The sequence below is a fragment of the Penicillium argentinense genome, assembly GCF_028826775.1.
Source record: "Penicillium argentinense strain IBT 30761 chromosome Unknown utg000006l_segment0_segment0, whole genome shotgun sequence".
Taxonomy (NCBI): domain Eukaryota; kingdom Fungi; phylum Ascomycota; class Eurotiomycetes; order Eurotiales; family Aspergillaceae; genus Penicillium; species Penicillium argentinense.
Window position 1 is genome coordinate 981,613 of NW_026622665.1, and position 24,128 is coordinate 1,005,740.

General features: G+C 50.2%; 11 protein-coding genes across 11 annotated transcripts; 6 read left to right on the plus strand and 5 right to left on the minus strand.

Annotated features, from left to right (window-relative positions):
* Nucleotides 1–374: 374 nt before the first annotated feature.
* N7532_007500 (uncharacterized protein) lies at nucleotides 375–796 on the minus strand (the record flags this gene model as incomplete). The annotated part of the gene is made up of 2 exons (XM_056619993.1): nucleotides 375–625; nucleotides 652–796. 2 exons carry the CDS (start codon nucleotides 794–796, stop codon nucleotides 375–377), a joined length of 396 nt encoding a protein of 131 aa, XP_056473359.1.
* A 224-nt stretch (nucleotides 797–1,020) lies between these two features.
* N7532_007501 (putative JmjC domain protein) lies at nucleotides 1,021–2,168 on the plus strand (the record flags this gene model as incomplete). Its single annotated transcript, XM_056619994.1, has 2 exons — nucleotides 1,021–2,091; nucleotides 2,148–2,168. The coding sequence occupies 2 exons, from the start codon at nucleotides 1,021–1,023 to the stop codon at nucleotides 2,166–2,168; spliced, it is 1,092 nt and encodes a 363-aa protein (XP_056473360.1).
* Nucleotides 2,169–2,480: 312 nt separating this feature from the next.
* Nucleotides 2,481–3,011, plus strand: N7532_007502 (uncharacterized protein; the record flags this gene model as incomplete). Its single annotated transcript, XM_056619995.1, has 1 exon — nucleotides 2,481–3,011. One exon carries the CDS (start codon nucleotides 2,481–2,483, stop codon nucleotides 3,009–3,011), a length of 531 nt encoding a protein of 176 aa, XP_056473361.1.
* A 199-nt stretch (nucleotides 3,012–3,210) lies between these two features.
* On the minus strand, nucleotides 3,211–5,535 carry N7532_007503 (putative general amino acid permease (Agp2); the record flags this gene model as incomplete). Its single annotated transcript, XM_056619996.1, has 7 exons — nucleotides 3,211–3,250; nucleotides 3,311–3,687; nucleotides 3,747–4,368; nucleotides 4,455–4,481; nucleotides 4,543–4,765; nucleotides 4,881–4,909; nucleotides 5,204–5,535. 7 exons carry the CDS (start codon nucleotides 5,533–5,535, stop codon nucleotides 3,211–3,213), a joined length of 1,650 nt encoding a protein of 549 aa, XP_056473362.1.
* Nucleotides 5,536–9,907: 4,372 nt separating this feature from the next.
* On the minus strand, nucleotides 9,908–12,490 carry N7532_007504 (uncharacterized protein; the record flags this gene model as incomplete). The annotated part of the gene is made up of 1 exon (XM_056619997.1): nucleotides 9,908–12,490. The coding sequence occupies one exon, from the start codon at nucleotides 12,488–12,490 to the stop codon at nucleotides 9,908–9,910; it is 2,583 nt and encodes an 860-aa protein (XP_056473363.1).
* A 670-nt stretch (nucleotides 12,491–13,160) lies between these two features.
* On the plus strand, nucleotides 13,161–14,222 carry N7532_007505 (uncharacterized protein; the record flags this gene model as incomplete). The annotated part of the gene is made up of 2 exons (XM_056619998.1): nucleotides 13,161–13,789; nucleotides 13,850–14,222. The coding sequence occupies 2 exons, from the start codon at nucleotides 13,161–13,163 to the stop codon at nucleotides 14,220–14,222; spliced, it is 1,002 nt and encodes a 333-aa protein (XP_056473364.1).
* A 130-nt stretch (nucleotides 14,223–14,352) lies between these two features.
* N7532_007506 (uncharacterized protein) lies at nucleotides 14,353–14,643 on the minus strand (the record flags this gene model as incomplete). The annotated part of the gene is made up of 1 exon (XM_056619999.1): nucleotides 14,353–14,643. The coding sequence occupies one exon, from the start codon at nucleotides 14,641–14,643 to the stop codon at nucleotides 14,353–14,355; it is 291 nt and encodes a 96-aa protein (XP_056473365.1).
* Nucleotides 14,644–15,171: 528 nt separating this feature from the next.
* On the plus strand, nucleotides 15,172–15,696 carry N7532_007507 (putative progesterone binding protein; the record flags this gene model as incomplete). Its single annotated transcript, XM_056620000.1, has 3 exons — nucleotides 15,172–15,262; nucleotides 15,349–15,444; nucleotides 15,518–15,696. The coding sequence occupies 3 exons, from the start codon at nucleotides 15,172–15,174 to the stop codon at nucleotides 15,694–15,696; spliced, it is 366 nt and encodes a 121-aa protein (XP_056473366.1).
* Nucleotides 15,697–15,943: 247 nt separating this feature from the next.
* Nucleotides 15,944–18,098, minus strand: N7532_007508 (mRNA-binding ribosome biosynthesis protein NOP4; the record flags this gene model as incomplete). Its single annotated transcript, XM_056620001.1, is given in 2 exon segments — nucleotides 15,944–16,987; nucleotides 16,998–18,098. The coding sequence occupies 2 exon segments, from the start codon at nucleotides 18,096–18,098 to the stop codon at nucleotides 15,944–15,946; spliced, it is 2,145 nt and encodes a 714-aa protein (XP_056473367.1).
* A 656-nt stretch (nucleotides 18,099–18,754) lies between these two features.
* Nucleotides 18,755–19,759, plus strand: N7532_007509 (DNA repair protein RAD10; the record flags this gene model as incomplete). The annotated part of the gene is made up of 1 exon (XM_056620002.1): nucleotides 18,755–19,759. The coding sequence occupies one exon, from the start codon at nucleotides 18,755–18,757 to the stop codon at nucleotides 19,757–19,759; it is 1,005 nt and encodes a 334-aa protein (XP_056473368.1).
* Nucleotides 19,760–21,162: 1,403 nt separating this feature from the next.
* On the plus strand, nucleotides 21,163–23,658 carry N7532_007510 (uncharacterized protein; the record flags this gene model as incomplete). Its single annotated transcript, XM_056620003.1, has 8 exons — nucleotides 21,163–21,265; nucleotides 21,317–21,558; nucleotides 21,606–21,701; nucleotides 21,772–21,922; nucleotides 21,975–22,129; nucleotides 22,188–22,345; nucleotides 22,397–22,917; nucleotides 23,453–23,658. The coding sequence occupies 8 exons, from the start codon at nucleotides 21,163–21,165 to the stop codon at nucleotides 23,656–23,658; spliced, it is 1,632 nt and encodes a 543-aa protein (XP_056473369.1).
* Nucleotides 23,659–24,128: the final 470 nt, after the last annotated feature.

The window sequence follows — 24,128 nt, forward strand, 5'->3', positions numbered from 1 at the left end:
ATGATCTATGCGTGCACATACACAAACAACGCCTGTTAATTGTGATCAAGCTATCGCTGCTTCGTGAGGCTTCTCAGGGTAAATAGCAGCACGGACTCAGTGTCCTAACCAGCAGTCTTGCGATCAATGACTAATGCTCAGGGATATTTAACTAACTAGTTAAGTAATGGTCATCATACTTCGATGCTGTAAGACATATGGCCAACAAAATCATGCATTTCTCCCCTCTACTTCTGCGTGAGGACCGGTAGACCGAATCGAGGTGCAAAAGGAATGAGTTACCAGGAAGTTCACACAAATGCTCGCTTATGATAACGTTTGATTTCTTTGTAGTGGGAGTCATGATACATGTCTCTTATCTTGCCTGCAACTACTCAACATGATGAGTCCTCAGCTACCCTCTTCACCCTCTTTAGCCAGGTTCCCAGATCAAAGGTGCTGTCACTCAAGTCTCTGACATTGCTGACGAATTTGAAAACATAACCAAAGTCATCTTCGGGCTCATCCCCGTCGGTATAGTTGATGCGACACGGATCGACCCGATAATGGTCCGTTTCATAGCTGGCAAGCCGCTCCGCTTGTCCCTTTGTCTCGACATGATAAACATCCCCATAAACAACCTTTTCTGGGGCATTTAGAAGAGCTGGATACTGGCCCCCTTGCATTCGTAACCTGTAATGGTGGCAGGTCGAAGTTGTGGTTCACTTTCCAAGCCAAGGACATCGCGGAGCATAGTGGGATCAGACAAGGTACCGTAGAAGAAATAGGGGCCGGTGTGCGCAGCAAATAGATCCATAGCTACGTATGAGGTGGTGGTTTTTCGGGTTAAAAGAAATATCCAGGAGGAGCAGACCTCAGCTTCATAATGAACAGGGAGACTCGCGAGCTCTGATCTTGGGGGAGGGGACGCGGAGGAGGTGGAGGGAGAGGGGCAGAGCCAGCAGCTTCTTTCGTCTCATTGATGGCCAGACATTTTTCAATTGACGGCCAACAGGGCTGTGCAGACACACACACATATATATGGTGTATACACGCGACGGGGATGATAGCCGATGCCGGGGGATGCACGGGACTCAAGTCTTGGCCAACCCGTCCGTCATCAACTCCCGCCGCAACCCCAGAGCTGTCTGTATGAAGCCCCAGCCATGGCACTCTTTGGACAGTCGAGCTCTGCATCGGCTTCTACAGCACAAGACACGCCCTGAATCACTCCGATCAAACCTCAGGTCTTGCAGCTTCTCCACATCCTCAGGGCGCCCATACCGTCCCCTCGAAACCCTCCACGACGCCCGCGTCGAGACCTTCCGACAGCAATTCTTCATCCCGGAAAAGCCGACCATTCTCCCTCGCTCTCACTTCCGTGACATTCCCGCGCTGAAGAACTGGTTCCAAGCCGGCAATGGCTCACCAGCTGATGCCCCCGATCGCACGACCCGTCTGAACGTCGAATACCTCCAATCCCACGCGGCAGACGCGTTTGTCCCTCTAGAGCTCACAGAGCTCTCGGATACAACCGCGACAGATGTCAAGAGATTTCGCCAGTTTCATGCCCCGCTCAATCTCTTCCTAGAATGGATGCGCATGGCAGAGACGTCACCACAAGCAACAAGACTCTACCTAGCCCAATGCCAACTCCTCGACCTCCCCGTCATCCTCCGCGACGATTTCCCAACACCAGCGATCGTTGCGCAAGCCGGGAAAGGCGATGTGTATGACACGAATGTCTGGATCGGACACCCACCGACCTACACCCCTCTCCACCGCGACCCGAATCCAAACCTCTTTGTACAGCTGGCCGGTCGCAAAGTTGTGCGACTTCTACCTCCGGGAGATGGACAGGGTGTTTTCTCTGCTGTCCGGCGACAACTTGGGAGAAGCAGTGATCGGGGCGCGGCGGCGATTCGTGGAGAAGAGATGATGCAGGGTGAGGAGAGGGCTTTGCTGGATCAGATGGTGTGGGATGTTCCGGTTTCTGCGGGTTCAGAGAGCGGCACGGGCTTCGAAGCTGAACTTGGAACTGGGGATGGCTTATTTATACCCAAGGGGTGGTGGCATAGTATAAAAGGCCTTGGAGAGGGCGTCACGGCTTCGGTAGGTGCTTGGATGCTGTCAATGCTGCAGGTTATGCGTGCTAACTGTCTGATTAGGTTAACTGGTGGTTCCGATGAAACAAAAGACTTGTAAAACATGTAATATAAACCCTGAAGCTGTGAGTTTGATGTTTTTCTCAGTATGTCCGGTCCGGGTGCTTTAGGTAGAATAGGGAAGGAACCTTAGTAGCACAGCCTATTATATTGCAAGCATGAAGAAAAGAAGACAATCTTGAACTCACCCTCAATTATGGCAGAAATACTAGGGTAGTATAACTGTTGCAAGTTGGGTGTAGAGTAGATCGCGCAAGTTCCAGAAGGGTCTCCGCTCCGCCCATCTTTTCGCCTCCGCAAACTCCAACCTCAACCGGCCACGCCAGCAAGACCAGCATGCAACTATCGCGAACAGCCTATCGCGCCGCCCTCCTCCATCTCAGCGTGAACCCACTCCCCGCCCGCGCAATCCAACCCACCTGGTCTTCAAACAGCATAATCCACCACCAACCGCAAACCCCAACCTCCCGCCTCTCCCCAATCCTCTTCCCTGTGTGCGCACCACTCCCCAAGACGGCCGAGTCAATGCGACACTCGCACACAATGTCCAGCTCAAACCCCGACTCCAGCAACCCCAAGCAAGAGACCAACGAGCCTCAGCCCGAGCAAACACAACCGTCTCAAGAACAACTCTACCTCCCCGAAACATCTGACGCTAGCGACGGCCAGCCAAAGAAACTCGAGGTTGGAGCGGACGGCGTGGCGCTTGATCACCTCGGTCCGATGGTTGTGAATGTCGACGGGACATTGTCCCGGATTGGCAATTGGGAGCAGATGAGTGAGATTGAGAAGAAGAATACGCTGCGGATTATTGGAAGGCGGAATAAGCAACGACTGGAGGCTTTGAAGACTCAGGGTGTGGAGTGAGAGGTTACTATAAGACTTCTCTGCCCTTAATTGGGGAGTGTGCATACTACGGTGTTTATAATTGTTCAAAGCGGCATTTGGAAACAATATTTGTGGAATCTCTATTTTGCTTCATCTGGAAACCTCGCGATATCGCGTGGGTCATGATCATCGATTTGTTTGTCAGTTCGGATCATACCAAACCAACTATTCGACCATGTCAATCAAAGAGCTTGCCGATGTACTTGTGAAGGGTGCTCCTGCATAACCCTTTCGTCAGAAGGTCGCACAGGACAAAAGCTATAGCCAGGTGGACTTACTTTGGCGGCATGGGCACATATTTCCTTGTATATTCCTCAATCTCCGCCACGCCCGTCACCAGGTCGACCTCCTCAGGCTTGAGGAATTTCGTTTTGTGCATGAATTTCCACCCCAAGTAAAGAACGGGAAAGACGCCGATCATGGTGTATGAGAAGAGGAACGTCGGAATAGACCAATGACCCGGCAAGAAAACAGTGTAACCACCGACGAAGGCCATGACGGTTGTCGCAGTGCAGGCGATGTAGGCGATGTAAGGCTGGTACCAGCTGCGATACGGCAGGGTCTTGCGGTCGATACCCTGGGCATCCAACGCTTTCTTGAACCGGATGTATGTAAAAGTGACGACGGAGAAATTGATCAGTTGGGACGCAGTCACCTAGAATTATCATCAGCCACGAATCACCAAAGTCTCAACAACCGAGTCAAAGCACGTACCAAATTAACAAACCAATTCAAAACCACCGAAGCGCCATTAGAAACCTGCAAGAAGCTCAAGAGGGCAATCAAAAGCACAACAGCCACACAATAAATCGGCACACCGCGACTGGAACACTTCGTCAAGAACTTCGGAGCCTTCTTTTCCAGAGCCAACCCATAAAGACTGCGACTGGCGCAATAAACATAACTATTACCCGCACTAAACGAAGCCGTCAAAACAACCGCATTAACAATATGCGGCAAGATCGGAATCCGCAATCGATCCATCGAAATAACATACGGCGAAGCCGCAGCCCCAGGCCGATCATTATCGAACGCATCCGCCATGGTCTGATCATTATACGGGACCAGAATACCGACGCAAAGAACGCCCAGAACGAAAAATGCCGTCAATCGATAGAAAACACCATTAAAGGCCTTGGGCAGCACGACGCGCGGGTTGATCGTTTCCCCCGCAGCCATCGAGACGTAATCTGGACCGGCGATCGTGAAACTGGCCGTGATAACGGCAGCCAAGAAGCCGAGGAATCGGCCGGTGTCGCCTTCTTTGTAGAACACTGCAAATGCACCCGGTTCGTTCCAGTATCTGAATCCGAATCGGTCGCCGAGTGGGTTCCCCCTAGCATCACGATGAAGGTGTAGAGGATCAAGCCGATGCTGAGGAGAACTTTGCCGAGGGAGAGCCAGAATTCAGCTTCGCCGTACCATTTTACAGCAAAGACGTTGAGCGCACTGAAGTTTTGTTTAGTACGATAGAAGATGTTTGTCGTATGGACTGGGAGAGCCGACGTACACGTATAGAACGAGGACGATGACATTCATTGCAGCGACGGGAATAACGCTCGTCCAGTAGTTGATAATCAGGCTGATTGCGACAATCTCGAATGGGACGAGGGCGGCTTCGAAGATGAAAAAGTTGTATCCTGCTGCGACGCCCAGGGCCTCGTCGACGTAGCGGCCGGCGAATCGGATGAAGGGGGACGAGATGGGGAGGTAGGTTACCATTTCGGCGAGACCTATATGGATGTGAGTGTCTGTTGACTACCGCATCGAGTCATGGAGTTGGGCGCTTTTGGAAGGATTTTGCATACGGCTTGATATGCGCTGGTGGGAACGGAGTGGGCTTCATACAAACAGTAATGATCAAGATCACAGCACTCCTAGAAAGTCCAAGTATGAGATATAAGTTCGCATTGGGCGCAAGGTTCATAATCAAATCTGGGAAGGGAACCGGTGCTGTGGGTATTTCATTGGCTGCATGGGCATAAAAAGTGTCGTCGGGTTGGCATAGTCTGCTACGTCCAGTGGGAATTTTGGCCTGGAAATAAGAAGTTTCGATTCTTCACAGGTGATTCGTCGTCGAGAATTCATTTTCATATTTGCAGAAGCAATCGTTTGTCGAAACAGCCCAGATACCGCGAAAAGATTCAACAAAACAACAGGGAAGTACTCACCAAAGACCAAACCCAAGAAAGAGACTACCAGGCCCACTCGTACGCAGCCCCGAACCAATCTGCACGTAAAGCGCAGTGCCGATCGTCCCACCGATTCCAATGAGCTGCACATGGCGAGGCTTCAGCTTGCGATGGGTGTGGTCGTAGGTCTTCATTGAGCCGCCATCGATCGAGTCATGGCGCTTGTCAACGCACGTCGTCTCCACATCCCCCGCGCTTTTCTCTGAGTCTTTCACCGGGTCGAGTTTGGGATTGGAGGCTGCGCGGGGAGTCTCCGGGACCGCAGCTGTGGGTGAATGGCCCAGCCCTGCCCAGGGTTCTGCGGGGGGCATGATGGTGGGATATGTCACTTTTGCAAGCAGGGGTGCTGGTGCAGCATGGAGAAGAGGAATGGAATTTCGAGAATAAATCGAGAAATCTGCAAGTGCCGAGGGAAAAAAAAAATCTCGCTTGGCGCAAGCCGCGGTTGCTTGGCGGCTGGTCTTGGGGTAACGGAAGCCCAAGTGTTTATCCCCGCTCAAACAGCAACTAAGCTTAGGAGAGCACCCCTACGACCACCCAGAGTAATTCAGTCATTCTTACTTTCCCTAGAAAAGATGACTATTTTAGGCAACACTCACATTTTCTTATCGTCTATTTTCTCTCTCTGTTTCTTCCCCAGGTTTCCACAATGTTTCCTGACTAGTCGATTCTTCTAGACGGCGCTGGATACAAACAAGAAGTTGGAATAATGGGATAACATAGGAGATGACCTTGAAGATTTGCAGACGTGACAAAAACATGCTGTCTACCTACATTACTCCAAGCGGTGCGTAGAAATTTGTAATCATGTAACCCATAGTTATAACTAGTTAGTTAGTTCCACTTTATGGCCATTTTTGCTTTTTCCTCATCTCTGTTGATTCCTGGAGAGAACTGATTTTGGATTTGCCTTTCCTTTCCCCTCCCTATCCTTTCAGCACCTGGCCCAATCTAGTTGTCATTTTCCCTCGGCCCCACAGTTTTGGTTTTCTGGGAGGAGCTGTGGTTAAAGTGGTGAAAGCAAGTGAGTCCGATATATCCTAGTTGATGACACAAAAATTTTGATTCACTGGCATAAAGTACTAGAGTGAATAAAGAAGCAGTCAAATTTGGCTCAGATTGATTTCGCATTTTTGTTTGAGTTGACCAGCGACGAATCAAAGAAAATTGTCATCTACACCTAAGAAAATCCCGTCAAATCGGCGTATTTACACTTCCCCAGCCCAATGCTCTCTCTCTCCCCTCACTTCTTTCACGCGGTTAGTACTGTGGTCACTGGCCACTATAAATGTACCGACTTCTCACTTTGAATCCTTGCAGCTACGCTTACAGGGAGATATACCGAGGAGATGAGTTCGCGAATCTCGCCTCAGCCATGCCTCACGGAATCGCCTGCGAATCATAAGACACCTCTCCTTGTCTAGATACTGTATATATAAGAACCGGAGGCAAGGATGGGGCCCGAACATATACTGGAAGAAGGTATGGTCTTCAGTTTTCACATCTCGTTCTATTTCCCTCAACTTGGTCTCTACCTCCGCTGGAAGTAAAATCAACATGCGTGACTCTGACCTGCTACCACATTTTGCCAGCACTTCCTGAATTCTTGAATTTAACACAAGTCAAGGTTCTCCTTATGTCACTACATCTTCTCCTCTCGTCATTCCCGAGAACCAAACATCACGTCTGCTGACTTCACGGTGCCATATTTGACTTTCACGTTTTGGACTCGACGATCAGTTTCTATCACATTGTCTTTTTACACTTATAATAACTACCTTCAACCATTCGGGGCTTCTTCGGCCGCAACAGCCTTCTAAATGTATCGCTCCGATTCGAACGTATTCGCTCGCCTTCGGATCGGCTTTTATTCTCCCACACTTCGGCGCTGCTCTTCATATCTCTCCTCCCTTTTCTGACCTGTCTCACTCCGCTACGATACATTCGAGTTAAGCAGGTCCGCTCTTTTTGGACTGCACCTTAGCGTGTAAGCCGACAGATATGCACCGCTTCACTACAGCTCCCTCGTCACTTCGCGCCAGATGAGATAGCTGGCATGAGAATTGGGGCAAACCTGACGACTGCCCGCTGGAATAGAATGAGTCAAATATTACATTGTATGAGTGTTACCCACTAAGTTCTTCGAGACGATTCTCTTCCCCACCGAAGGTGCTTCCACACCGGGAAAGTACCCCCCTACTAGCTCAGCGCAGGCGGAATGTGTCATCGTAATGGCATATGAGAAGCCCTTTGACCGTCATCAAATTGACCATCGAATCGAACCTGGGGAGCACAACTGGCACCATCAAATGATCCCGGCGCCTACGCACATTCCAACATTGCTGCAAGCCAACTCCCTGAGACTCTTCACAAAGCGGGTATCAACCAAGTATTCTTTGGAGTATACGCTGCAGGGCTGTTGGGAAACCAGCGCATGACAAATGTCCCGTCGGAACCACCGTGGAACGAATTTATGCCTCGATACGTACACATTCCTACAAGTAGAGTGATCCCCTCACTATCTGCTCAACCGCACACGTTTGTGATCGTCTGCGGGAGATTGCCTTTCACCAGGGCTCTAAGCATATCTACATAACCGGTCGACGTCAACTCACGTACGGGCTCTTCGCAGATGGGCTGCAAAGTCTCCCAAACCTCAACCAATCTGCAGCTCCGTCTTCGTCGTCGTGATGTATACCACAATCAGTCTTATTTACTTCGGCGGAGCAGGCTCAGAAAACCCGAGGTCTGAGTTGATTTCCTTGAGCGGAGAAAGAAGGTTAACGAAGGAGCGTTGAGCGTTCCTCGCAGATATACTTCAAGGCCTCAGCCGGTCCCCCATGAATGACATATCCAGCTCGCTGGTGGCCCTGGGAACCCTGACCACCATGATTAAGGACGTGACTACAATCCTTAAGGCTATCAAGTTGGGCCTGTCTCCCTCCACTCCTTGTGCACACGGTATTTTCGACATCTTTGAGGCCACTGGGGGGGGGGGGGGTGTTTGATATTTCGGAAGGTGCTGCGGTGACCCTGGGGGCTATCGTGAACTTCAGCAATATAGGGGGCTTGCTCGGGACCCTGAGAAGACGAAATCTGGCACGCGAGCTTGAGCATGGTTTAATTGAAGACACTCCATATTCTCATATATAAATTTAGCGAGCGAGCCTGGCCTGGTGGGGTTCCCTTGGCAGAAGCCATGGAAAAGGTTCGGTTACCAGCTCGAGAGTGACTGGAACTCTTCCGCTTACTGGAACACTTCGGCTTTCCAGCCATCCTTCGACTGCGGATCTACCTCGATCACAAGTCTCCCTGACTCACAGATCTCTCTCGGTTAACGATCTTCCCCAATTGCACATTTCGTTTGACCACAGGTATCCCTAAATCGCAGACCTCTCGACCGCAGTCCTCTCTCGACCACAGGTGCACTCCTAGCAGTATCGTCCATGATGGTGGACATGGCCACAATAATTCCCACTGAATCACCTCGTGATGATATGCCCCGCTATCTGCCACGATATCATCAAAAGCGGGATCCTCACACCATCTGATCTTTGGCTCAAGTCTGCGGCAAACTCAGGGAATTTGCCCTCCCCTTTGCTTTCAAGCATATCTCCTCGGGTCTTAGTCGAAGAACCCGCGTCTTCAACCCCGAGTTCAAATCAGCTTGCAGCTCCTTGACCATGAACATCACGGATCCATCTCGCCACTTGAAATGTCTTACAGGACTGAGGCATCTCGAAATAAAAGTTGACTTCATTTCAGTGGGGGGCGGAAGGTTGAAAAGAAGGCCATGCTCGCAAACCTCAGGAGGGCGAGCCCAAAATTGATTCATTTGACATCAGTCACAATAACCGGTTTCATTGTCAAAGAGACAGTTTGGCCGGCTGGTATTTCATTGGGTGAAGCGATCAAAAACCTTCAATTCCCGGCTTTAGAGCATTTGGAGCTCTTAGGCGCCGCCCCTACAAACGTTAGAATGATGCAAAATTTTTTCCCACAGGCAAGATGGCCTTCTAAAAACTGAGTGCCAATATAGAAAGCTAATAATTATCTCAGGCCTCTCGAACTTCGACCGTCAGAACACTTATTCTGAAGAAATGTGGGGATTCTCACGACCCTATTCGCCACATGATTATGTGGCCCAAGGAGCTTAAGACCTTTGTGTACAAATACAAAGCGGCGATATTCCAGGAATAAATGTCTGTGGATATGATTTCCATGAAAAGAGGGCTGGCTCCCCATCGAAATACTCTCGAATCCGTTTACATGAACGGTAAACACGTTTTGGATGCTGTGAAACAAGCGGAAGATGACGAGTGAGATTTTTCGGATTGAGATCTTCCCAACACATCAGCACTGATCTAAAAATTCACAAGCAGATTGCCACTATCATCGCTCTATGTATTATGTATAGAAGAGACGCTGATCACGGAATGGGGACAAGAAAGAGAGCCGAGTATCCTCCAGTGACAGTCTCCAACATCTGTATATTTGTAAGATACCCAATATAGAGAACATCGTAAACACAAAAAACGCCAAATGATGCTTCGCTATCTAAACATAAAGAAAAGAAAGATCATTCAGAATCATCCTCAGAGGCTTCTTCAACATCACTTTGCTCTACGCTTGGCGCCTCAATTCCCCCTATCAAAGTCGCACTCTGAGGTAGCATTGTAGGCTCTACCAGAATTCGCAAAAGCCGATGAAGAAGTGCGCGTCTGGCTGCTTTTTGTTAGAAATCAGTAGAAGGACCACCTTCGAGGATTCGTGCTTACCTGGAAGTTCATGTTCATGAAGTGCATGATCTGAACATGTTAAGTGTTGTGATTGACTTGCACAGGCCTTCCGGAACAATGGATGAAGCAGCATGTTGATTTCTGGATGCAAGTGCTTAGTCCATCCAGGTATAAGTGCTTTCTGGTGTGTAAACATCTTGAGTGTTCTTGAGAGATCGGCAAGGGGTTGCCGGGGCCGCTCTAGATCGCGTAATAGAGAGCCCTGACGTCTGAGATCCCGGGATGGTTCCAGAGTCCGGGAAAGGAAGACATTCATGAGCTTTGACCAGAAGAGGACATCTGAGTTTTTGTGTAACACAAATACGAGGCCAGCGATAAGCTTTAGTGATTTCACCTCCATACTGTCAGGACATTTTACACTGACATCGCCGCTAACACACTTGAACGATCTCGCCGGGAAGTGCTGCGATTTGATATGTCGTTTCAAGGATAGGTACTCCAATGCTTGGAATATCACGGAGAATCGAGATCGGTCATAGCCTTGGCATGCAGTGCACAGCGGGGGACGAGTTGCCGATTGTTTATTGGTAAGAGAGGTCAAGGTCATTCCAATCGGACGGGATAGTTCTTCCTCCTGGAGATCCTGTCTGTCTCTCCCGGCACGACCGAACCTTGCTCTATTCGGAGCCTTCCGATAGGAGCCAGCTAGACCTAAGTCCGCGCCTCCTGAATCTCTTCGTGAATCGAACTCCTCAAAATCCAAGGTCGAAGGATGCAGAAGCCGGTTAACGTCAGCAATTGCGTGATAGTATGAGACAGAGAGCTTGGGGAATGTCCCTGATTGCAGCCTGAATTCGACATAGCTCATCAAGCCGTCAGGGTTTAGAAGCTCATCCATTGTGGGCAAGGATAAAGGTGCTTGAGAATAATTAGGAGCTGATGAAGCGTTCCAAGCCTGGTCACCTCGTGTATCGGAGGTCGAGGGTTTTTGCCGAGCTCCAGATGACCTGCTGGTTCTCCAAGTCGGGGTGGGGGCAATCCAGGCGCTGCACTGTGAGCCCGAAAGTCCATGTATCACCACGACATCGACATACATGCTTCTCCTCACTTCGTCAAGCGCATCTAGCATATATGTGTATGTATACCTCGATCTACTCGATTCCCCAAGAAGCCTGTCATCTGGATAACCATATCGACGACTTTTTTTGGAGTCCCGGGCCATCGAATTCCCATATACTTGTTGCAAGTGCTCAGCAGACTTGTCTTTTCTCCAGTATGGATCAGTTGATATCGGTCTTGGTCGTCCTTGAGATGCTGGAGCATCTCTAGAGACCATTGTCGTGTTCCAGCCGGCAACTGCACCAGAAATCGAGCGTGCTTCCACCTCGAATCGTCGTGGCAACCTTCTCTCTGACATAAAAGACTCCAAGGCTGGTCGATGCCTTGTCAGGATATCGTTGAAGACATCGATGGCCGGGATGATAAATGCCGTTTGAGAGCCCGGGTCGCCCGCGACGATATGGCCGTAGATCCTACCCGAACGGGCATCTCGAACAATTGAACCACAATCACCAGATTGAACAAAACGTTCAAACTGGACCGTTTGAACCTTGACATAGTTGGTGGCATTGGGCAAGCGAATGCACTCGTATCCACTTGACAGGACTCCTACCAAATAATTTCCTGCACCGGTGACTGCTGTGACAGGCGCAGTTCCGTTCTGCAACTGGCCGATACTATGGATGGAGAGAGTTGGAAAATCGGTTGAGAGATCCATTTTGTCTCTCACTTCTACCCTGATGTAGTCGAGATTGTCCGATCGCATGTGAGGATGACGAGGGGATCGGTAGAGCGAGCGCAACGGACGAGAAAGGCCGGTCTTATATCGAATATCCTGTACGGCGTCGTCAAAGGCCGGAATGCTCTCTTTCTCGTTCCTTGGATGTTGAATTTGGCTGCTGTCATCGAAATCGGAGTCTGACGATGAATCGCTGTAGTCGAGGTTCCATTCATCCTCCGCGTCGCTTGTTTCGGGGGTGGCGCTGTGCTGGGTCATGAAATCGGTCTCATCCTCCAGCTCGGTCTCGTTCTCGAAGCCGCTAAACACACAGTCATCATCTTCTGACTGTGAGTCCTCCTCTGGAGTCATGTCTTGTGAGGTATTGCGTTCGGAGGTGAAAGGGTGTGCAGGTAGCAGGTAGTAGCGCTCGTCTGAGAGTTCGACGACACATCCAGAAGTGCACAGGTATTGTGATTCCGCTAACGAGGACTTGGCTCCCACCCTGAAGGCAAGTATCTTGTGAGATAAGGGGTCCAAGACAGGAGTAATATCGTAGCTGTCATAGTCAATCTCAACACCATACTCGCTGTCCCAGGTGGATGCCAAAGTTCGCGGGGAACCCTTCAGATGAGGAGGAAAATCCCAGTGGCCGACCTCGAATCCAGGCGCATGTTTGGAGAGAATACCGGAAGATTTAACCGCATTAAAGGCGTCTTTGCGTGAGTCGAGTCGCTTGCACGAGAACATGATGTGAGGAACGGCCGTCGCGGGTGTCACGCCGATCATAAAGACGCCGAAAACGATCACACTTGAACCTTTCACTGGCGGACAATCCTCGAGTATTTTGGCGATCTTTGGTATGAGCGTCTCGAATAGTTCTTTCGCTGGCCCTTTCGCTGACCAACAGTTGTACCTGAATTTCTTAGTGCCACAGAACTCCCCTACAGACTCTCCAGGGTTCGTCCAGCGAATCTTTTTCCCTCCATTAAAAAGTAAGTAGGGTGCACTAAACCTTGATGAATGCATGATTGCTGGTGGTTAAAATTTGGAGTGCCACTTTGAATCGTGCTTGCTAGAAGCATAAAAACAAGTTACAAGTTGCTCAGGGGTCTGCTTAGTTTTGAGGTGTCTCAGACGAGGGTATATATACCCCGGTGAAATGGGGGCGTAAGCAATCATGAAGGAGTTTTGGGCAGGGAAGAAAGCAGTCCAATGAGATCTCTCATTTACGGGGCAAATACTAGCAAAGGTGCAGCTTCGCCTCGGTCTTACGAGGTGGCTGAAGTGAGCGTCGTGCCGTAGGTGGCGGCAGTGTTTGTAGATGCACGACTGATCACAGGTGGCTTAGACGTCGGCACAATGCACCCCATTCAGGAATCAGCCACGCCCCATAAATCAAACATTTCCTGTAGAAATAATGAGTGAGATGGTTCTTTCGAGCGAGGAAATGGCGGTTTTACCTACGCCCGTATCGCTTGATGCCTCCGCTCAGCTCTGGGGCAGCGGACTCGAGTTCTCAAAGCAGAATTTTCAATCATACTTCCAATATTACATCGAGCAGTGCCGAGTCGCCTCCCATTCGCATGGCAGTCATTTTGTGATCAAAACACACCAAAACATCGTCGACATCGCGACTCGTATCCGCGACGGGCTCCCACGCTCTGAAGTCAAGGATTTCGTCCTACAATCCCGGGGGACAAATGACTCGATATCTGACGATGAAGTAAATTCTGCGATCGATTTGACCGTTCGTCTGCTTTATATGCTTGATGTTGGCAAGTTCCAAAATGCATATTCGGGTCGGAACAAGTTGATGTGGATCTCAGGATCTGCACAAGACTTTCTGCACCAGATATTCACGGACGCCATATCCCGCGACGATGACGGGATTCGACTGGATAAGACGTTCAATGTGTGCAGCATCACGCGAGTTGGAGGGTTCAAGGTCGAACTGACGTCCAATCTGTCGGACCATCTCCGGCTCCGGGATGCTGACAAAACAATCACCTTGTTTCATTACGCATCGTTCCTGAAAGCCAATAAAGAGTACGTCATTCTTGATTTAGATACCTACTATCGTCAATATTCCTGACAAAATTCGGACAGGACATCGGGTTTTCCATTCGGTCTCATTGATGAGACTCTCGCAACACTAGCCCTCCTTTTCCCGCAAGGCAACCGAGAAGTCGAGAGATGGTATAAGAAACAAGATGAGCCCGACGAACTAGACGGAAGCTTACTGCGTTGTGGCAATGTGATCCGGCAAATGAAGGACTTCCACTACTGGTACGACCGACTCGCTATTCTCAAGAATGACTTTGATGATTCCAAGCCATCGACTCTCCAACAATGGTGGAACGATAGACGAGATGCGAGCCAGTGGTATCCCTTGTGGGTGGCTATCTCTTTGACTGTACTGTTTGGTCTTGTGCAGAGCATCGAGGGCGCATTGCAGGTATACAAGGCGTACAATCCCTGAGATCTAGATCAAGGAGCATGGTGATAATCTTCTGGACGAAGACGACAAGTTGGAGGGACCACCACCAGCAGGCTACTTTAATCCACATATAGTTGTAGAACTAGCCAAGCAAATTATTTACATTTCAAACTTAATCAAGATGCTCCTTCTTCCCAGATGGCTGCGGCGGCTCTCCATTCTTCGATCCATCAAATCCATCACTCAGAGGGCTGTCTGTTGACGGCTTGTGTTCTGAGAGGTCACCGTCATTGCCTATCCAGCTCGGTGGGAAGAAACTATCGTTGTCCTCGAAGTAGAGGTGATGGATTAGCTCCGAATCGTTGATGTCTGATTGGAGAGAATCATTGCGGAGATGGGCAGCCGGAGTGTGTGAGTAGGCAGTGTCCGAGTAATGGTGCGAGTTTGTCTGAGGTGAAGACATCTTATAGTTCACCGTGGACCTTTCTGACTTCTGGGCAGTAGATCGAGGGTGTAGGTGATGGAGCTCGACTCTGGAGTCTAGTTGATGAGTGAAGGTGCACACAGTAGGTTGCGCCCCCTGGCAAGGGGAGGCGTCATCTGATCCGTGCAACCACCTGTGCTGTTCCTTTGAAATCGGTGGATATGACTGGATGTCACTGGTTCAGAGCTGCCAATGAGGCAAGCCCCTTGACGTCATGTATTGCTGGCATTGTGGCTGCAACCCGACTGCGGGTGTGTTGATAACGGGTCTTAGCAAAAATAGAGCAAGGAGAGCAAGAGCACTTCTTCCATGACCGAAAACCGATTTAATTGTATTTCTCGATAATGATCTTCCATGCCTGCCGTCGCAGAATAAAACGGGAATGCACCGGGCAATCACAAGGCCGAGTTGGTAAGCAACCGAAGCTCCGCCGGAACCCCGCTTGCCCCACGAAATGGAAATAATCCTCCTCCGAATTTCCATCCGCCAACAGACATACACGCAATCATGGGCGAACGCTTTGCTCCCAAAGTCCCGGTCGAGCTGGACCCGCCAAAGGACGACCCCATTAGCCTCGAGGAATTGGCCAAATGCGACGGTATGTCAGCCTCCCGGAAATTAGCGATCTGCATGCGGCTGCCACGGTTCCTGAAGTCGCGATAGCGACTAATAAAACATTCCCAGGCACTGATCCTAGCCGTCCTACCCTCATTGCGATCAAAGGTGTTGTCTTCGATGTGACTCGGAACTCCATGTATGGCGCGACCGGCTCATACAAGAGTAAGCGATGCCCCTCCCAATGCCGAGGATGCGCAGGGGAAGAATGAGACAATACTAACAAGGAATTGCGCAGTTTTTGCCGGCAAGGATCCCTCCCGTGCGCTTGCGAAGACCTCTTTGAAGGCCGAGGATTGTGTGCCTGAATGGTACGATCTCGACGAGAAGGAGAAGACCGTCCTGAATGACTGGTACACCTTCTTCAGCAAGCGGTACAATATCGTCGGCAAGGTGGAGGGTGCTCAGAACACCTAGACGACTGGCAACAGGACGAGATCTTCTGTGGAGGAAAATATAAGGGCGAATCTCTATGCATAGGGCCTTTACGATGAATCGAGTGTACGAAATATTATACCCGCAGTGCGAAGCCGGATGAGTATCCGAGTTCCACAATCTCAATGACAATGCTTTTGATTTAGATGGTATCAGGCGTAAGATATAGAAACAGCCAAATCTCTCTATACATGATATACTACTCGTATAATGCTGGGCATCCTCTCCTTCACGCCTTCTTACCACGGGCCTTGCGCTGCGCACGCTTTTTGCCAATAATGCGATTACGCTTTGCGACCTTTTCATCCTCCCCTTCCTCCTCTGGCTTGCCATCCTTGCCCTTCCCGCGGCTTTCTGAGCGCTTGCGCTTCTGCCCCTGTTGTGACTTATCTTCTTCCTCTTCCTTGCCAGCCTTCTCAGCCCTCTCCTTGGCTTGCTGCTTCTTCTTCTCTTGCAGCTCTTGACGGCGCTTGATGACCTGTGCGTTCTCGATGGCGAACTCGACAATCAATCGCTTCCTCTTGTCCTTTTCGTCAGAGTCGGCGTTTGCGGGGATCTCGATCGGGTGGCAGTTGAGCCATCGCAGACCCATCAGGGCGTGACGGTGGGTATAGTATTCAATGAAACCGTAACCACGGCTGCGACCACCGCCGGCCTTCTCGGGCACCTTGGTACCCTCGCGGGTCTCGAAGACAACCTTGGCCTGGCGTACGATACCGGCCTTCTTCTCCTTACGCTCATGCTCCAATTCCTTCATGGTATCGCGAGAGCGTTGCTGTTCCTCCCGCGAAAGGGGTTGACGCTTCTCGGCCTTGACGTCCTTGGCGAAACCGACAACGGCTTCACGGGCAAGCTGCTTGAGGTCCTTTGATGTGACGTGGCGAGGCATGTTGCGGATAGAAAGACGGGTGAGACTGAGGTGGAGGGCGGGGTTTTTCTTGATGAAGCTCTCACGCTGCTTGTAGCTCTCCTCGCGCATCTTGATTTCGGAGGGAGAAAGCTTCTTGTAGAGAGGGGAGTTGGAGGGAATAGTACCCTCAGACAGCAGGTAGAGACGGCGCTTATCCTTGTCGCGGACCAGACGGCGAGAAACACCTTCTTCGTTCAGCTTGGCAGCCTCGCGCTTGTTCACGGCACGGGCGACATGCAAGACTCGGCCGTCCATGGTGTATCGTCCAGTCGGGTCGGAGTTCTCGTTTTGGAGGACCGAGTGCTTCATGGCCGGTTTGGAGCGCTCCTTGTCAGCACCAAGGGTATCTTGTTGTTTTGGGGGCTTCGCGCACGCAGGTAGCGCAGTCGTCGGGCTTCCAGAAGCAGACGAATCCAGTACCTCGGGGGCGCTCGGTTTCTTGGTCGACTACAATGCGGGCGTATCGAAGTGGGCCGAATTGGGTGAAGTGCTCATAGAGTGAGTCGTCGGTACAGGTGAATGGTAGGTTGCGAAGGAAAATAGTCGAAGCGTGGCGGTCGTCCTCAATCTCCTCCTTGTCGACCTGCTCTTGAAAGTCATCATCTATATCATCCTCATCTTCGTCTTCCGCATCGTCCTCTTCTTCGTCATCGTCTTCGTCAGATGAGGTTTCGTCCTCGTCATCCTCGGCGGACGGCTTGTCTTCCATGTCCACATCCTCATCTTCCTTGTTTTCCTCCTCTTCCTCATCCTCCTTCTTCACGTTCTCCCATGTTTCCCTGTCAACAGCCCAATCGACAGCCAATGTGCGACCATCAATCTCCTTGCCATTGACTGCCTCGAGCGCCTTCTCGGCATTCTTCTTGCCGCGCAAGATGACGAATCCAAAACCACGGAGCTTATTGTTTTGCTTGGGTAGATCGGCCCACTTGACCTTGCCGAAGCTGCGGAACAGGAGGGCCAGGTCATCTGTCGTCTTGATGCTCCAGGGCAAGTTGCGAATGATCAATTTGGGAGGCTGGTTGGACGCTTGCTGATCTTCACGCTCCTGCTTGGCCTTTTGCGAGTTCGCGGCCGGTTTGCTCTTTCCGAGCTTTTCGTCGATCTCACGATGACGCTGCTGGGCATATTCAACACGGATCTTCTTTCCTTCAAAGTCGGCTCCGTTCAGCTCCTCCACGGCACTTTGGGCATCCTCGAGGTCAGCAAAAGTTACGAAACCATAACCCTTGCATTGCTTTGTCTCCGGATTGTTGACAGCGACGGTGTGCTTAAGGACGTATGACTGCGAAAAGAACTCTGCCAGGCTCTCTGTCGTGGCCGAGGCTGGTAGGGATCGAACGAAAAGGGTTCTGTTGGGCTTGGCCGCTGTTGAAGTTGCGGCAGTCTCGGTCTTGGGCTCGTCCATCTTGACTTCGGTGTCTTGAGCAACACCTTCGTCAGAAAGGCGTCGTTTCTTGTGTGGTTCAGCCATTGAATTGTTGCGGCTTGAACTTTTTGCGAAAAAAAATATTGGCGGCAGAAAAAGACGGACGGTCTCCGAGGCGGTGTAGTCCAGTATGGCTGGGTCTGATTTTACGTCTGTGGTATACTTCGCGCTCCGTAGCTAGCGCGAAATTTCCAGTCTGTGATTGTTGGCATGATCACATGATACTGAGTCAGCATATAAAGGTACGGCGCCTGCCCCCACTTTCGCCTTTACCCTCCCCACGAATCAATCGTCTTCCCGGTCCAACCCTCCTGTCCTCCCCCCACCCGATCATCATTCCTTCTCCTTTACTCTCCCGAACCATTCACTTGTTGCCCCTCCATGTGTATCTTCTGTGTTCCGAATACAGGCTTCATCACGCATAGTGTTAGCCCACGCCAAACCCTTTCGAGTGGCCCGAAACCTACGGTGCCGTGGTTGCCTGCTGCCACAAGCGCTGCGGCTCTAAGGCCCCACAGGAATAGACGCCTGGCCAATCAAAACGACCAAAACGACCCTCTGACTTTGATCCCCCCACGCTTGAACGTCGTAACAGGATAAGCGCGGCGTTTATCCTCACCACAGCTCACCCAAGTTCGAACCTGGGGGCAGCTGTCGCACCAAACCATCTCCATCGGTACCCTTCTTTTAGTGATTCTGCCATGGATGCCCAATCGGCAATCAACTCGAGGTCCCAATCTCGTGGGGCCGAGGGTTCAACGACTCCCGGTACACCATCAACTAATCAAGCGAAAGTCCAACAGCCAAAACCACAAGCCCTGGCAAATCGGCCCGGGCCTGCGGCGATTCTCGTATCAACAAGACAAAAGGGCAATCCGATTTTGAACCACATCAAGCTTCTACCCTGGGAGTACGCAGATATTCCGGCCGACTACGTGGTCGGAACCACAACATGCGCACTTTTTTTGTCTCTCAAATATCACCGTCTGCATCCCGAGTACATCTACTCCCGAGTACGACTTCTCGCTGGCAAATACAATCTACGCATCGTTCTTGTCATGGTCGACATACCCAATCATGAGGACCCCCTCAAGGAACTCTCCAAAACTTCGATAATCAACAACCTGACCATCATCCTCTGCTGGTCTGCCCCCGAAGCCGCACAGTATCTCGAACTCTTCAAATCTTCTGAATACGCCCAGCCAACTGCCATCCGCTCCCAGCAGGCGCAGTCTTACAAAGAATCACTAATGGAATTCGTCACTACACCCCGTAGCATCAACAAGTCAGACGCGGCCAGCCTGATCTCCACCTGCGGCAGCTTACAAAATGCAGTCAACGCGCCGCCAGATGTCATCAGTGCCGTACCAGGGTGGGGTGAGAAGAAAGTGCAACAATGGTGCAGCGCAGTGCGGGAAGACTTTCGGGTTGGTGCATTGAAGAGATCAAGGGTGCCTCGGACAGAGGTGCCTAGCAGAGCAAAGCAGCCCGTCGACGGACAGCAAGAAATTGATGACGATGAAGAGGTCCTGCGCGCTGTGATGGAAGAAAGTCGCAGGACAGCGGCCCTGGGGGCCTTAGCTGCCCCGCCTCCAGAAGGCTCTGAGCAAATCCAGTCAGCCGAGCAACGGGATGACCAATCAGCAGAAGACGTTAGCGAAGGCATTGCGGCCGCTCTGGCCAAACTCCGGGATACGGGGGGATAAGCCCCCCACAAGCAGAAGCCAAAGATCCTGTACGATACAATGATGATGAAAATAAAAACAATACAAACGATTTCAAACCACAGCAATGACGACCTTGAGGAGGGACCAGCGGAAGATGTTAGCGAATGCATTGTGGCCGCTCTAGCCAAATTACGGATATGGGGGATAAACCCCTTCAAATAGAAGCCAGAGATCCTGTACGAATACAGTGATGATATAAAAAGAAAGACAATACAAATGATAACGACCCTGTGGAGGGACAATGACACTGAGGATGACGACTAACCTTCGACAGCGGGGAGGCTGGCCTACGCCTACTTGCGGAGGGACTTCGGGCAACCTGGGCAAGAGCGTGGGCGTCGAGGGAAAAGCCGGCTGCGGAAGTGGCTCAGTAGTTGCAGAGACTGGTTGAGAAACTGGCCCTGGATGCTGATCGAGAACAAGATCTGTAAACCCTGCTTGAACATGCGATTACCCCCATAGGATTTGACCCCGAATTCAACCCCGAACTGCATCGAATCGAATCGAATCGAGACGCACTGAGCCGAACGAGTCGAAACGAGCCCCGAGTCCGTAAACTCGATGCTGTACTCGAATCGAACTCGGCGCCATAACCGAAACCGACGCCGTACTTGAACCGAATTATATTCAAGGGGTCTTCGCGATATCCAACGCAGGTTTCGTCAAGTCAGTAGATTGTCCTAGGGAGTCAGTGAAAACTCCCTTGTCCGCTATGAAAGGTCCTGAGCGGGCTGGCGCTCTCTGATGCTAGCTTACCCCCTGGAGTGCCTGTCGTCCGCCGCGATGTAGTCATGGCTGCCTTCCTCCGTTGGGGGCTATATCATTGTCCTCGTTGTCGGCGTCTTTCCGCAAGGTCGTCGGATATACTTGAGATCACTGGTGGAGTTTGGGGGAGACGCTTCCTCCTGTTTTCCTTGTGTTCTATAAGTGTGCTGCTGCCTTCATGGCTTTTGTTTTCATTTTTCTTACCCTGAAGACGCCCTTTTTTGATGAACGCTAATTTTGATTTCCTATGTGACCAGTTCCAGCGGTCACACAAATCCAAGTTGCGTCTTCAGTCTTCGCTGATGCTAATATCTCCATCCTCAACTGTCTCACGATCTGAAAAGATCACTGTTACATCTCGCTGTGCACCCCATGGCCTAACATCTACCACAATTGATTTTGCCGTTTATGCTTCAGTTATCTTATCAGGTTCACTCATCACTCCATATTGTCGGAATGCCAAGATTGTGTCGTATCTACACATAAGGCCCCACGTTTTCCCGCTTCCCCATCCCCACTTCAGATGTGGAAAGTACTTTGCTGATCACCATCCACTACAAATGCACCTCATTTTCGCAAGTGCTATCATCTGCCTTCTTGGGTAATCGGTATTCGACATGGCCCCACTATTTCACCTCTCAGAACCGGAGGATGTTCCAATCCTCATTGTAGGCGGCGGATCTGGTCTGCTTCTCGCCTTTCTTCTCGAGAGACTCAATGGTGAGGGGTCCCAATACATGTCCATCCACCACAAAAGTTAACATCGCACAGTGAGATGTCTCGTCATTGAGCGTTACCCGACCAGGCTGGCAGCTCCCAAGGCACACGCCCTTTCCCTGAGATCTCTTGAAATCTGCCGCCAGGCCAGGTTGGGCGTTAATAAGATCCGTGAATCTGGCAGTCAACGTGACGATGCCTACTGGGTCAATTTCGTTACCAGTTTGGCTGGGAAGCACATCGGTCACGTACCTTATGAGCGAATGGACAAGGAAGTTCTGAACGTTACTCCGACGGTATGTCTCCTGTCAAGGATACATCTACACGGGCTAACTGATATTAGATGATACACAATATTCCACAGCCTAAATTTGAGGAGCTCGTCGCCAAGGAGCTTTCTGGCAGTGATCTGGTTGAAGTTCGGAAGAATCATTCGTTCGTAAGCCTAGAGAAGGACGCAAGTTTTTCATGAAGAAAACTTACTTGCCCACGTCGCTAACATCTGCAAGGGCGTTGGTAATTATGTCACAAACCCCACAATCGAAGATCGCGCCTCCCATACAGAGTATCAAGTGAGGTCGAGACATGTAATCGCATGCGATGGTGCCAAAAGCGCTGTCAGAAAGTTTCTCGGTATTACCAGCGAAGGAGAGGAGACTTGTATGTTTCCAAGATCAGATAAGTTGTATTCATTCTGACAACGACTAAACAGGTGAAACCATGGTGACCATCCATTTCAACGCCAACCTCCACCCTGTGATCAAGAATCGAGTCGGCATGCTTCATTGGATCATACATCCTCAGATACCTGGGTTCATTATCGGTTATGATCTGCTCGGAAACCAAGTCTTGATCTGCAACTTCGATGTAGGATCCTCAAGGCACCTTTCATCTACAAGATAAGATGCTAAATCTCTCCTTTTAGCCCGAGAAGCATCCCGTTGAATCATGGAATGAGGAGCACTGCCGAAAGGTTGTGAATGCGGCTATTGGAACTCAAGTCCCGTACAGTATACTTAGTTATCGACCCTGGATCTTGAGTCGAAAGGCGGCACACTCATATCGAGATGGCCAAGTATTCTTGTAAGTCTGACCTTGCCATTCCTTATCGAATCGTACTAATTTGGTCTTTAGAGCTGGCGACGCCGCCCACTCATTCCCGCCAACTGGAGGCCTCGGCCTCAACTCTGGACTCGGCGATGTGCACAACCTCGCCTACAAACTTGCTGCAGTTCACCAAGGATGGGGTGGAGACAGTCTACTCGATACGTACCAAGCCGAACGTCGCCAAGTCGCACTTGTAAAAGCCAACCAGAGCGTAAAAACTGGCAAACAAATCTTCGGCCTCCTGAAAGCATTGGGAACGACGGATCCAGATATTGAGATGTCTAGAAAGAATCTTTATCGCAACCTTCAGGATTCGAAAGCTATGAAGGAGATCAACAAAGGCATCGAAGGCCAGCGAGAACACTTTGATAACCTCGGCCTTCATATTGGTTACATCTACGGCGATACGAGGATTCCGAAGAATGTTTCGCATTTTGAGCCTTCGTGTGTTCCGGGTGCTCGTCTTCCACATGCTTGGATTGAGAGTCTTTCCGAAAAGCTGCTCCTCCCTCCTATTGATAATCTTTTACAGGCGAGTTTTCGAATGAGTAAGTCCAGAAAGAGTTCTCAACATTGGATCTGTGCCCATTGGAGTCTTTTACTCTTTTTGTTGATATGGATCATGCTGCCTATTTCCAATCGGTGGTTGGATGGCTCTTCAAGGAGCTGCCCACAAATCTGGTTAGCCAACTCCCACTTCGTGTTGTCATCTAAGAACAAGGCTTTAAACTCCAGCCTGGGACGGAGAATCACCTGTGGCTTGACTTGATGGAACTGTCTTCGCGGGCAGTGCTTGTTCGACCGGACCAACATATCCTGTCATGCCTTCCTGTTGACTCGGGAGCAACAGAGCTATTACAGACTCTGCGGGAACATTTGGCATGGTAGAGGTTTGAAATGTCTTTCTCATCTTGGGCTTAAAACCTGCGTCATTGGCTGTATAATAAATTCGATGAATCAAGGAGCTTGTGAAGAGCTCCCCCACATCTCCATTCCCCCACGTAGGTACCCACATCAAAGAGGGGCCTTATTTAAGTCACACACCCTATACTTTCTTTCTGTCGGAGACTGAGATTCCTTAAGAGTTACTGAGCCAGCCCGAGCTTGAAAAATTTCAAGAAAATCATCGCCATACCTCTGCTAGGATCCTCCTCGCGGATTCTCATTTCTACGAAGATACTTCCCTCAACAACGAAGTCGCACAGACCGGATTTGACGAATTGAACATATCTGATACCGAGGAACTTATGAATCTCATGGAAGAGTTTATTGATTTCCCTGAAATTTAAGCTAGAACAGAACAGTTTTGAGAAGAAAAGCTTTTGTTGTTATTACGGACGCCGCAGGTTGTTGAACTAATAAAATTAACCCTACCATGTTATTCATATTTATATTAGCCACCAAAAATTCTCCTACTCGTATAATGATTAATATTAAAGCTGGGGGTTCTATACTGTTGTAGAGCGCAACGATGTACCCTCCAGCCACGGAGTTGTTAAGCCGTATGGCTCACTTTCCGGCGTCCTCCCACTTGCGTTATGTAATTATCTACACTAACTCTTCTCCAATATTCTGTTCCTCCGAATTCTGGCACGGACTAGAAGAATATATTAGAAGATATTATTTTCAGAGCTTGTTTTTCTATACGCCAATGTTCAGCAACTCGATTTGCCACCTCTGTAAAGTTGCAAAAGTTGCCAATGCATGGGGGTGGTTACTGTAAGCCCTAGCACGTGTCTTGCGTCGCTAAGCAAGGTCG